Source organism: Labeo rohita, chromosome 9 (genome assembly GCF_022985175.1).
Source record: "Labeo rohita strain BAU-BD-2019 chromosome 9, IGBB_LRoh.1.0, whole genome shotgun sequence".
NCBI classification, from domain to species: domain Eukaryota; kingdom Metazoa; phylum Chordata; class Actinopteri; order Cypriniformes; family Cyprinidae; genus Labeo; species Labeo rohita.
Genome location: NC_066877.1, coordinates 12,008,676 through 12,022,953, shown reverse-complemented (window position 1 = coordinate 12,022,953; position 14,278 = coordinate 12,008,676). Strand labels below are relative to the sequence as shown.

Genomic DNA, 14,278 nt, shown 5'->3' with positions numbered 1-14,278 from the left:
TCAAGCAGATGAATCACTGTAATTTAGAAACAGAATCACGTTGGTATTTGAATCGTGTTTGTGATCTTTAACGATCTTATAAATGAAAATGCTTTGTCATATTGGCGGTGACACATCTATTGCAACATGCTTATCACAAATATTATAGGCTACTTTGCTTTTTTGACTTCTGATTGCAAGTGTAGCTATACTTTGGAGCGCTAAGCACTTAGATTAGCGAGCAAGGTCCTGGCAGATCACTAGGTCGGGTCCTCACAGAAGAAAAAAATGCATATAGGAATCGACAGGCGGAATCGATATTTTTATTTCACAAGAAGTATCTGATTCCTGACCTTAAGTATCCAATTCTGGAATCTGGATTTTCGATACCCAACCCTAGTAATTAATGACAGAATTTTCATTTTTAGGTGAACTATCCCTTTAAGGACCGTGTAAGGTGTAACAGTGAGCAAAGAGATTAAAGACAAATGTAAAGTATAGCACTGTCTTTATGGGTGAAGCATTTTCCTCTACATACAATATTTCTTTTAACACAATGAGTTTATCTTATCAGACAAAGAGAGAGAAATGTGAAAAGAACAGAAAAGCAAATATCACACAGTAGTTTCAATATTTTCAATAATCTCCACAATGGATTTGGACGGGGACAGTAGGGTGCATTCATCCTGGTCCCATAGACTTCCTGGACTGGAGTGTCCATCCGTGCTAAGTTCATCCTCAGACTCTTCCTCACAGGACTCCAAATAGTGTCCTCCCAACGCATTGATCCCTGAGTCCTCGGAGCTGGAGGGTGAAGAGCAGTGGCCCATTTTTGGTCCTTTAACAGTCTCCTCAACAGTCTGCTTGTCTTCAGTGTGCTGTTTCTGTGGTGTCAGAGAGGCGGGATTTATCTGAGGTGGAGTTGAAGGGGCCTCCGTGTGAATTGGGGGCCGCTGAACATAGCACATCTTGCCGTTGATGCGTTTGACAATGTAGTCATCGATAAACAGTTCAGCAATGTTGCAGTATTTGGGAGATTCGGGACAAGGTGGAGGCAGGAAACAGGGGGAGATGCGGAGGAAGCGTTCAGTCAGAGAGATGGACAGATCGATGGTGTCGGTGCAGTCAGATGGAGCCGCCGGCACAGGTGTGCTGGGTAGCTGAGCGACATTGGTCATGGGCTGGTAGACATATTTACCTGTACAGACAGAGGAAAAGAAAATCATCACCTGGATGTGTCAGGAAGCACATACTAATTTGTGCATTAAAATTTTGTTACCTCAACAAGACTGAAGCAAGCAGAGGCTTTGGGAATATTTAGGCAGCTAAGCTTTAAGAGTAGTTTAAGCAAAAATGAATATTTGCTGAAATGTATTCACCCATAAGCCATCAAGTAGAGAAGAGAGAAAAGAAGGAGAAATGTAGCATTACATCACTTGCTCACTAATGGATCCTCTGCAGTGAATGGGTGCCGTCAGAATGAGAAGTCAACCCACTGATGAAAACATCATAATAATGCACTACTAATCAACATGCCTCCAGTCCAGAAACAAATAAAACATGTTTGATCTGTGTTGATATTTCTCTCCTGATTCAGACGAGATCACTTTTTCACTTGAGAAAGCAATATTATGGATAGATGACTTGTTATCAGCTATATGCACTCTCATTCTGACGGCATCCATTCACCCATTCGCAGAGGATCCACTGGTGAGCAAGTAATTTAATGCTACATTTCTCTTAATCTGATGATGAAATGAACTCATCTACATCTTAGATGGCCCAAGGGTGAGTAAATATTTAGCAAATTTTCACTTTTGGGTTAACTTTTTCTTAAAGTATAACTAAGGGACCCCCCCCCCAAAAAAATAGAAAATATGCATTGCATTAAAACTCACAGGATGCTTCATTATGTACAGTCTCTTGCAGTGCACTGCAGTATTAGTGGCAGACCTCTGCTCTGAATGTCATCATCATTTACAGATCAATGTTTTGTTTTCATTAAAGCACACATCAGTATCTCACACAGAGAAAGTTATTCAAAAACCTGTGGTGTGCATCTACATGCCGATGAAAACTACTGGCACACACAAATTCAGTTCATCTTTGGATTTGCTGTCAGAAAAGAGGGATCAAAAATTCTAAAATTGTCCAGTGTAATTCATTGAAACATATGAAAAAAAAACTGTGCACATTTAGAATAGTAAGAGATGAAAATGAATTATCCAAATAGGTTATGCCGTAATCCACTGAGGTAGAATTGCAGTACAGCAATACTACTTTCACAGAATTAATTAACAGGGGTTATTCTATATGTTGTAGCATTATCAGTCTACTAAGAATGTTGCACTCTTAAAAATAAAGGAACCTTTTTGGTCTAAATGGTTCCATAAAGAACCTTTAACATCTAAAGAACCTTTGACTGAATGGTTCTTTGTGGAACCAAAAATGGTTCATCTATGCCATCGCTGTGAAGAACCTTTTAAGCACCTTTATTTTTGTAGTGTAGGCAATGTTTCTTGCTCTTAAAAGAATCATGATTTAATCTTACATTTTTGTTTTCTATCCTTCCTTTGAGACTTTGTACCTTTAATACTTTTATACATAAATGACATCTGTTAGCTATATGGTTGTTAATTACATAATCAAATCAGCACGAAATACAAAAATAGCTGTAAATAATGTAGACACATCTGCTTGAATACTTTTTTACATAATTGGCTGGTCCCGACATCCATACAGTTTTCTGAACTGGTTTCAATTATACATTTGAATAAAAACCCTGTTTAAAATGTTTGAGTTGGGAATGTTTTCTTCACATTTCCAGAGCTGATTTGGAAAACAGTTACCAAATACTACTATATTAGCTACACGTTTAACAGCAAATACAGTACTAATCTGAGAAAATAAAGAAATATGTGACCCTGGACCACAAAACCAGTCATAAGGGTCATATGAAAGCTGAATGAATAAGCTTTTCATTGATGTATGGTTTGTTAGGATTTGGTCAAAATACAACTATTTGGATATCTGTAATCTGAGGGTCCAAAAAAATTAAAATAAGAAAATAATTGCCTTTAACGCTGTCCAAATTAAATTCTCAGCAATGCATATTACTAATCAAAAATTAAGTTTTGATATATTTTGATATATTGTGGTCCAGGATCACATATGCCACATGTGAGATACTCAGCTATTTTATAAATGGGTGCTTTTTTTGATAACACATTATAAAAATGTGGATTATTTTTGCCCTAAATCCCAGTGGACATATGTAAATGTGCTCATTGTCAATAATACAATATCTAAATTACCCCTCTTTGCAGCTTTTCTTACACATATAAGAGCTGAAAAGAAAAATGTTGGTTTCCATGAGAGGTCCCTTTGAATCATATTGTGAATATTACAGTTGGGAATCTGAGAGAACTATATAAAAAAAATTGTCATTTTGTGATTCAGGAGTGCGCTCATGCTCTCCCTTGGTTGAAAATTTGTCAAAATGAAGGGGGGTGGGGGCAGACAGAACCATACAGCTCATTTCCGTTCCGTTCCACACATCTGGCAGAATTCAGCCGGGGTGTGATCAGGACATCTCTGACAACACTAATCCCCTGTTATCTAAGGCCCAGATCAACATCCACTCACTCGCTCATGGCCTTTGACAGTAAGTCTCTTGTCTCATGTCTCTTTGTCTAAGAGTCTTTCACACATGCTCAATCTCTGTCTTTCTCTTTCACAAAAAGCATCCCCTGAATTATACAGGAGTCAGCTCTGCAGAGATAACATACGACAGTAGGCCCATCCATCCCTACACTTCCCCAGAACAGATTTATAGAGGACACTTCGGAAAGTATAGGACAGCAACTGTCATATAGCTTGTGTTTGGTGCTGCGCCACATTTGAACTAACTAAAAGTAGCAACACTACTACCTAAACTACATTTTAAAACAGCATGAGAGCTTCCAATATATGGAATAGTGTAATAAAAACGTGTAATAAAACATGATAATAGTAATATAGTATATTATGAAGACATATAATTCCAAGTAACAAATAACTGCCCTATCACATCCACAGAAATGACTGAAAGGCTGTATTATGCATGCAAGGCCAGTAAGGAAAGAAAGAAAGAAACTCACGCATACCTTTAGACTTGAACATGCAATACGCATGAAGTCACTGTTTGCACAATAGGGCTGCGATATTTTAATAGTCGACTAGTCACCGACTATTGAAACGATTAGTCGACTAATCGAATAATTATTAAATTTTTCTAAAATTTAGCATGAGATTGCTTTAATTCTGTGGAAAATGATAGTAAACACAAGAAAGAAGGGGGTACTTCAATGAAAAATGCATACTTTATTGAACTTTGCTGCTGATAGGCCGATTCATACTAAAAGTAAATAAAAATGCCCTGTCTAAAACCAATTAGGCACAGTGCTCGGTCAGTATAGACATAAATGCATAAATAAAGACACTCTATCATTTTTATAAAGGACGCTTATAAAATGTACAATGTACATCCAAAACAAAACGTATTGGCTTCCATGTTATTTAAATCTTACCGAGGCGAGTCAAACCAAGTCAGTTTCATTCAACTGTCCGACGTGCTTTCTCTTTAAATGTTCGTGCATCACCGAGGTGCTGCCGTGATACGCAAGGACTGCTTTGCAAACCATGCACAGGGCTCGAAATTAAATTTTTTACTTGGTAGCACTGGTGCTCCCAACTTCCCAACTCCCAAGTTAGGAGCATTAAAAAAAATTTAGGAGCACCAAATGAATATTAAGGTTGTATTAAATACAACTACACAACCTATAGCCTACAGCCTAGATATGTTATATAGCCTAATTTGCGCACATTGGGGAGTCGCTCTCTAAACTTGGGGTATTAAAATTGCTTTTGAATGCGCGCGCGCGTTTTACTTTCGGTTTCGTTTTAACGATGGTGCTAAACTCTCGGCGGTGCTGAGTGTGCATTCTACAATACAAGACATTAATTTAACAAAACAATTTGAAAGTGGGGGGATTTTGAAAAGTGTGTCCCCAGTGGAAATTACGCCCCTGCGTGAGTAAAACTCTGAAGATGAGTTATCATTTGATGTGAATGTATGCCGCGTTGTACAGTATATGGAGATGGAGGCGCCAGAATTGCGTCTGACAGAATGTGCGCTGTAGCACGAAATATAGTATATTTCCTTAAAAGCAGATTGTGGAGACATTTTATTTGTCCACAATCAAAAATCGTCATATCACACACCCCTAACTGAAATGTAGTTTACAAATCCGGAACGGAGGTTGGTTGAGAGAGAGAGAGAGAGAGAGAGAGAAAATTGAAATTCATTGTCGACTATTTCTATTATCGATTTTTGTCGACAACGTCGACGAATCGTTGCAGCCCTACTTGTAAATGCGAATGTTGTCATTGTTTTGAACTCACTAGCTTATAGATAACCTTAAAGGAGAAGTTCACTTCCAGAACAAAAATTTGCAGATTTACTCACCCTCTTGTCATCCAAGATGTTCATGTCTTTCTTTCTTTCTTTAGTCGATAAGAAATTATGTTTCCTGAGGGAAAAAAATCAGGAATTATCTCCATACAGTGGACTTCAATGGTGCCCCCAAGTTTAAACTTCCAAAATGCAGTTTAAATGCAGCTTCAAGTGGCTCTAAATGATCCCAGCCAAGGAAGAAGGGTCTTATCTAGCAAAACGATAGGTCATTTCCGAAACAAATTTTTCAATACGGTCAATACAGTTAGGTTATGTTGAAAAACTCCCATCTTGTTTTATTCTCCAACTTCAAAATCATCCTACATTACTGCAGAAGTACCAACCCAGTGTTTACAAAGTGAACATGCAAAAAAGATCAAGAGCCCTTCACAAAAAAAAAGGTAAAACAGCGATGTAGGACAATTTTGACATTGAAGAAGAAAACGAGATGGGAGTTTTTCAACATACCCTAACTGTATTGAGACGAATTACACAGACTACGCATGCGCATCGATGAGACAAGACCAGCATTTGAGGTTAAATTTTTTATAAAATGTCAATTTGTTTCGAAAATGGATCGTTTTTCTATATAAGACCCTTCTTCCTTGGCTGGGATCGTTTAGAGACATTTGAAGTTGCATTTAAACTGCATTTTGGAAGTTCAAACTTGGGGCCACCATTGAAGTCCAATAAAATGGACTTTCACATTCGTGAAATGTTTTCCTCAAGAAACATAATTTCTTATCGACTGAAGAAAGAAAAACATGAACATCTTGCATGACAAGGGGGTGAGTAAATTATCTGTAAATTTTTGTTCTGGAAGTGAACTTCTCCTTTAAGGCTATTACACTCATATTAAAAGCCAAAAACTTCAAATGCCTTTGCAAAGTTTCCTCATAAACACAGTAATTTAGGTCTTATGTGAAAGCAAACAGCTGAGAAAGGACACATGTGTAACAACATATTGGATCCGGGGAGCTCTTAAAGTGACAGCAGTCTAATATTCCTGCTGTCTGTCATTCATGTTAACCAAACAACAAAAGAGAGAAAATCTCTCAGTACTCCCAACTAAATCACTTTTGTAACTTTAAAGTCACACAATGAAGAATATGCAGTGTTTTATACATTTGATTACTTTATACAATGTAATATTTATTTATTTGTTCGACTGTAGATTTTTTGTCCCATTGCTTGTAATTAGTTTCTTACTCTTGTTTAGTCAGTTTTTTTATTTTTATTTTTCATTTAAGCTACTATTTATTTTTTGTGGTATTGACACAAGAATGCTGAAATTTCTATGGTATCAAACATTTTGATATCATAAAGACGTTACTTAAAGCAAAAATAACTATGTTGTGATATATATTGTTATCGTGAAATAAAATTATTTACATTGTGATATAAGATTTTGGGCATATCACCAACCCCTAGCCAAAACACATAAAAGTTTTCAGTTTTTAGCTAAAAACGGTGTAGTGTAAATGGCCCCTTAAAGGGACAGTTCACCCAAAAATGAAAATTCTGTCATTAATTACTCATCTTCATGTCGATCGAAATTCACAAGATCTTCGTTCACCTTTGGAACACAAATTAAAATATTTTTGATGAAAACCGAGAGCATGTGGACTGTCCCAGGAGAGAAGAAACTGTTGTAAAAAGTTGTTATTTTTGTTTTCTTTGTGCACAAAAAGTATTCTCATAGGTTCAAAAAATAAGGTTGAACCACTGATGTCACATGGACTATTGTAACAACGTCCTTACTATGCTTCTGTGCCTTGAACGTAGTAGGACCCTTGCTGTCTGTGGAGGGTTATGAGAGCTCTTGGATTTCATCCGAAATATCTTAATTTGTCCAATTATCCAATGTCCAATTTAAGTGTAAATAAGGTACGAAGATACCTTTTAGCTTTTGTACTTTAGAGTACTACCTCAATGACAAGTTTGTACCTTTTTAAGTGCATAAGCATATAATTGTAGCCCTGAGATTTAACATGATTTCTCTAATAAATTCATGAGCAGAACTTAATAAACATATCTTACCAAGAAAGGCAAAGACAACAAAAGTAGTACAAAAGCAAAACAAACTAATTACATTCTAATGAGATTCCAAACATGTCCTGTGAAAAGTGCATATGAAGCAAACTGCAGGGGTAGCAGCTATCTCAACTCTGCGGAACACAATTATTTCGCTGTACTTTCCTCATGTGCAGTCAACAATAGAGGTTCCACTTGTACAGTTTGGCATTCATTTACAGACTTCTTTGGCTTCTTTGTTTTAGAAATCTGTTGGACAAAGAACCGGATCTCCAAGCCAGAACAGAGCTCACAGAGGAAATCAATGTTTGACAGCTGGAGCTGCAGGCACAGCGCCAGAAACAGGAGGCTTCCTTCTCTACGTTTCACACATGGCCACATAACATCACTAAGCAGCACGAACACGCCTGAAGAGCAGACGCCACTCTCACAGCTTCTCCTATCTCACCACAACCCTGGATTTGCTCAGAGTACGACTGGATACTGTCAAACCCAAACACAGCTGAGCAAAGCTGACAGTATCACGCGTGGTACTGTGGAACAACAATATTAATAAATCATCACAATGTACACCGTAACACAGTGATGTCTAGTTGGGGCGCTCACTGCACCCTAAGAAGATGTAAGAGACAATAAAGACTTTTTCTACAATAGAAGCAGAATTGCATTTGAAAGGCTTCAGGGGATTTATAGGGCTCTATGAAATCATTTTATTTTTTTTCCCAAATTCCATTTTTTTTTCCGTTTTAATTGTTCTGGATTTCGTTTTTCCCATTTTAATTTTTCTTAACTTCTTTTTAATGATTACATTTTTTTTTTTTTGTCTAATTAATTAAAATCATGAAACGTGTGAAATTTTACATCAGTTTTTTTAAAGGTTCAACAAAAATGACATGTTTAGGGACCTATGAAATGTTTTATTTTTTCTCATCATATGTTTTATTGTTATCAAATTCTGTGTTTTAGCATGTCTAATTATTCAAATGCATACTTAATTTATTCAAATTTATTTTTAAAGTAGTAGTAATAGTAGTAATATATATCTGGCCTCAAGTTAAACAGGACTTTTTTTTTACTTTTATTTTGTTGCTGTGTCTACCTGTACATTACTGTGTGCATATGATATAACGCTAGTTTTCCTAAAATGGAACGGTCAAATGCTCATGAAGTGACTCTCAGCAGATATTGTTCATGTATTTATGTCCTCATTTAGTGAGATGATAGATGCTGAAATCACTGCGAGCATCACGCGTGCTTCTGTGTGTGTAGTAAGCAAAACCACTCGTCTGCTCCATTCATTAAAACAGAGACACGCAGAACATGCAGGATTCATATTTAAATAGTATTTTTGCGGCTTAATATTTACAGACACAAGTCCATATTGTGGTTTGATTTAAGTGTAATGGTCAACGTTTGATTAATTTATTGTCACAAATTCCGTGACATTCCGCATTATTCAGTAAATTCCATTTTTATGACTAGATTCCGTGATTTCTTACTCCAGTCTTCAGTGTCACATGATCCTTCAGCAATCATTCTAATATGCTGACGTGCATTTCTTATTATTATAAATGTTGAAAACAGTTCTGCTTAGTATTCCAAAGTTCAAAACAGCATTTATTTAAAGTGGAAATCTTTTGTAAGAATAAACACGTCTTTACTGTCATCAGTTTAATGCATCCTTGCCGAAGTATTTCAAAAAAACAACTTTTAAACGATAGTAGACTTCTCCACTAAAGCAAAAGATCTGTAAAAGTGGCATAAAATGAAGAGTGCTCCACCTGATAATGAGCCACACATGGGGTTGTGAATAGCAGTTACCATTTGTGCTATAATTTTAAAAGTCTGCACTACAGTTATGCATCAGAGCATCATGAATTATTTAACAGAACAGGCATACTAAACAATACATATCGGGGTGAAAATGTTGTGCTTGTAATTTTATGGTACATTTAGTACTTCTCACAATGGTGCACCAGTCAGTAGTTATATCACAGGGCAAGTGTGCTGGCTGATAAACCACACGCACACATTAACATAATGCTTTGTCTCAATTGCAATAATGGTAGATTAAAGCTGTCATCATGTGCACAGACTGATAAAGGAGTCGGGCATTCGCATATTTAAGTGACTCCCACCATCCTATAGTCTAAATTCATTATTTTGCAACTTCATATCTCATGTGTACATTAATGAAAGGTATTACGCTATCACAATGCATGCTAACAATGATGAATTGTTCATAAAACAAAGGCTGCGTAACTGCATTTTACAATATGATGATTACAGACATAATCGATCAAATAAATACATAAACAGAGTACCCTTTCTGTGTTGTATAAGTAATCACAAACAGCAGCTGATCAGCTTTTACACCAAAATAAGCCGTAAAACAATGGAGTTAATCCAAAATCTAGAGAAAATCAAAAATCTCTGGGTAGGAACTACTCTGAGGTCCACTGAGGATAATATTATTTTATTACTTGACGGCTGGACTCAATAAAGTTCAGTTCCCTTGACAGAAGTGTCATGAAAGGGTATTAAATACGGTTTGATCAGTTCACACAGTTCTAAAGGCCTCACACTGACATTTACCTCCCTTAAACACAATGAAAGCTTTTACAGTCACTCAGGAGCTGAACTCCGTCACAGGGACGTGAACTAGAGGAAGTGAACATCCTGCTAAAGGAGTGGAGCTGCCGCTTCCTGTGTGTTCGCTGATGACTGGTGGACTCAGGGTCATGGCAAGCTACCGACTGGAGAATATAGAAGTGGCGTCAGGGTTCAGGTGGGGTAAGGTCTGCTTTGATAAAGTCAGGAAAGGTTAACCCTCACACTGGATTTGCCCGTGAGATATTTCTGGGGAGATATTCATGGCTGACACATCTTGCTTACTAAGAACCTCCCAAGCAGGTATATGTGAAGTCATATAATGCTGAAAAAGCACCAGACAGTAGTTTCTGATGACAACACAGGTTCATAGATGTTCCCAAAGCAGCCGTGACAATAAATAAGAAAAACAGCAGATAGTGTCTATCAAATAAATGTTATATTTGAAACCCTAGATTTATATAAATGTGACCCTGGACCACAAAACCAGTCATAAGAGTCTATTTTTTGAAACTGAGATTTATACATCATGCTGAAAGCTGAAAAAATACGTCTTCCACTGATGTATGGTTTGTTAGGATATGAAGATATTGGGCTGAGATACAACAATCTGAAAATCTGGAATCTGAGGGTGCAAAAAAAAAATCTAAAAATTGAAAAAAAAAAAATCACCTTAGCAATGCATATTACTAATCAAAAATTACGTTTTGATATACTTATGGTAGGAAATTCACAAAATATCTTCATTGGACATGATCTTTACGTAATATCCTAATGATTTTTGGCATAAAACAAAAATCGATAATTGTGACCCATACAATGTATTGTTGGCTATTGCTACAAATATACCCATGCAACTTACGACTGGTTTTGTGGTCCGAGGTCACAAATAGTAAAGGAAATTAAATATTTTGTTGTTTTCACTATATAACTTAGTTTTCCTGCAAGATGAGTGACAGTAGCGTATTTCTTTCGGCTAAGAATACAGAAAGTTTGGGCAGTGCTCTTTATTCATACTGTCAGCTGCAATATTATCCTTTTGTTTTTCTTTTGTTTTTTGTGTGTGTGTGATGTGAATGATACTACTCCTCATTTCAGAGTAGTGGACACTAATTTGGAATAGAATAGAGTAGAATAGAATATAATTGCATGTCAGAAGTTGGCTACTTACAGTGACACCAGCCCAAATGGCAGCACCAGTGAAGTTTGAAACACTTTCCGTGGCTGTGTGTCGCGCAGATGGACAGTCCGTCACAGGGAAGAAAGTCCGGCCTGCCTGCACAGCTTTTGGCCAGAGCTTGAGCTTCATCTAACTTATCGCTCTTCAAAGCCTTCTGAGCTCCGGTGTAAGCCATGGTTACTGTAAGAGAAGAGTCATGCGATGAAAATACACTGAGTGTTAACCTACTGATTTAACATGCATTACAAATAGGAAGGCTTTAGTCTAAAACAACAAAGAATAAAATGCATTAAGGACACACTATTTTTACATTTTATATTGTAGTATTATATAATATTATCATGTGATATCATTGCTGTTATGTAAAACATTACTGTATTAAAAATAAATGAAGAACAGCATGTTAGTCTCATATAATAAGAAGAACTATACAAGTATTTGGAGTTTGGATCTTGCTTACCTTATTCACGTTTGAGCACTTACAGCTGATGATATCCTGCCATCACACAAAATCTGCATTAAACTTCCCACAACATCTGCATTAAGATCCGTGTAGTCATATTGAATATGAAGAATGCCATTTTTCCCATATTAAACGGACAAATGGCTTCTCGGTGCGGATAATCCTTGGGTTTTCGTAGATTTCCAGAGAAGTATCAATTGAACTGAGTTAAAATAACGGTGGCTGTCGGATCTTTGTTGAAGAACAATCACGCATGTGAATGTCCTGGAGCGTTCTCTAGTTAAAGAGGCAAAAAACCTCAGCAAAGCAGCGCAGATTGAAACTTGTGTGAAACATGAGCCCGGTGGCGCGTGAGCTCCTCGCTCTGCTGTCGCGGCGGATGCTGCTGCGGGACTGAGAGCTGCTCGGACGCTGAAAGATATTATACACGGCACACAGCGGCAGTGACGACACTTGACCAGCAGACGGCGTTATAATCTCCTGAGAGTCATCTCAAAGGTTTTCAGCACTGTGTGAACATTTAAAACAATGTCGTGGAAAAAAAATGCATTGTCTTGTAGTTGGCCCTACGTACATCATCTTGATAGTTAGTGAATTTAAGTACTGATGCAAACTTATGAGCTCTCTCTTTATGTATATGCACACACACATTGGTCTTCATAGTTTTCTACACTATCTTTGGACATAGTTCAAAGGGGTGAACACAGGGGTTTAGTGGTGTTTAATTAAATAGCCTCAAACATAGCAGCACAGAAGCAATAGCAATTAACTTATCCCTTGCAGCAAACCACAAATCACATCATACGCACTACACCTCACAGACCAGCTATTCCACACAGATCCTCAAAGCAAAATTAATTAAAAAGTTTTCCTCAAAGTGAATGCACAGCCATATGAATAATAAAAAGATATTAACGGGTACTCATAATGTATATACCCTTGAAAAATGTTTGGGCTCAGTAAAATTTGTTTTTTTTTTTTTTTTTTATTAAGACTCTTATTCAGCCAGGATGTATTAAATTGACAGTAAAGACATTTATAATGTAAAAAAACAGTATTGCAAATAAATGCTGTTTTTTTGAAGTTCACTGAAAATCATGGAAATCATGTATCACAGACAAATATCAGGCAGCACAACTATTTACAACACTGATAACAATAAGAAATGTTCCTTAAGCATCAAATCAGCATATTAAAATGATTTCTGAAGAATCATGTGACAGTGATAACTGATAATGGCTGCTGAAAATCCAGCTTTGCCATCACAGAAAAAAAATACATAGAATATAGCTGCAGGCAGTGATGCACATTTAAGCACATTTGAAAAAAGACATTACATATTATTTAGCAAGCCTGTAACCATCTAAATCAATTATTAAAAAAAGGCATTTTTGGCAAATACAGGTCATTTGCCATAAAAATATGATGTTTTTTTAATTTTTGTGACTGTTATAGTGCCAGCTGTGGTCCGATCTCTCTAAAACTTTGCATGCTTGTTTAGAATCATCTGTCGCATGGGTCTACCAGGTTTCGTGAAGTTTTGAGTTTTGGTTAGGCTTTATAGGTTTTTGGGTATATTTGGACAGGTCCCTTTTCTAAACAACATTATAGCTTGCCAAAGGGTAAATTTTTTTAAACATTTATATATATATATATATATATATATATATATAATTATTGACCTAAAGTGTTCAGTTCCTAGATGGAGCCAAAACCTAAGACTAAAGTAGGTTTTTTACATTTTCTTAATCATTTAACAAACGATTTGATTGACAGCAGTGGTTCTAGAGGCAAAGTTTGTTTATTGTGCATCATGTGTGTGAAAAAAAACGTGCAATATACAATCGTTTATGCCCTTGAAAAATGTTATATCGGCCTCTGTTGGTGTGACGCCACAACGACAAGTATCTGAGAATGGCTCGATTTGAAAAAGGAGATATTATTTTTACAGATTAATTAAAAACCACTGCATGGATTTTATATAATATCATTATAGGGTAGATTTGTACATACACTGCCAACACACATTAATGTTCAAACAACATGTAAAAGTGAACTTAGCATTCAATGACCCTTTTAAAGTCCCACCAAGTGGCCAAGCTCCGTGCTTCTTCATGTGACCTCAGAGTGAGCTCTTACACGCATGTTGTGAGTTTGGCCAAGATATCTCATTATATTCAAAAGTTTTAGTAAAGGCGGACTTGCCCCTTTCAAACGTTTTGGCATCCCTTTGCGATGGAGAGTTGAAAGCTCAGTTTTTTTGATAATTATTGATATACACTCTCCAAAGAATCTTCCTGCACTGGTTTGGTTACGATCATGCAAAAATCCTAGGACTAGTTTGCAAAGGAAGGTTTTTCAAAAAATGCAAAATACACCAAAATTTCACCAGGGTGACGGACAAATCTGAGGCATGCGTTTTGTCTGGCGTGAGCCAAGGATCCCAACGACATGAAACACTTGGACCTGTGACCAACGGTTAAGGAGTTATGAGCAATTTCGTACTTTTGATCGCTGT

At 36.7% G+C, this 14,278-nt stretch overlaps 1 protein-coding gene across 1 annotated transcript; it reads right to left on the bottom strand.

Annotated features, from left to right (window-relative positions):
* Positions 1-470: 470 nt before the first annotated feature.
* On the bottom strand, positions 471-12,159 carry zgc:162707 (UPF0524 protein C3orf70 homolog B). The gene is made up of 3 exons (XM_051118409.1): positions 11,758-12,159; positions 11,289-11,477; positions 471-1,177 (listed from the first exon to the last, which is right to left on the bottom strand). The coding sequence occupies exons 2-3, from the start codon at positions 11,470-11,472 to the stop codon at positions 594-596; spliced, it is 768 nt and encodes a 255-aa protein (XP_050974366.1). The 5' UTR covers positions 11,473-11,477; positions 11,758-12,159; the 3' UTR covers positions 471-593.
* Between the last annotated feature and the right edge of the window lie 2,119 nt (positions 12,160-14,278).

Coding starts and splice junctions, on each gene's coding strand:
- zgc:162707 (XM_051118409.1), bottom strand. CDS start 11,472: ATGGCTTACACCGGAGCTCAGAAGGCTTTGAAGAGCGATAAGTTAGAT. Junction 1,178..11,288: donor CCATTTGGGCTGGTGTCACT/GTAAGTAGCCAA, acceptor CTGTCTGTACAG/GTAAATATGTCTACCAGCCC.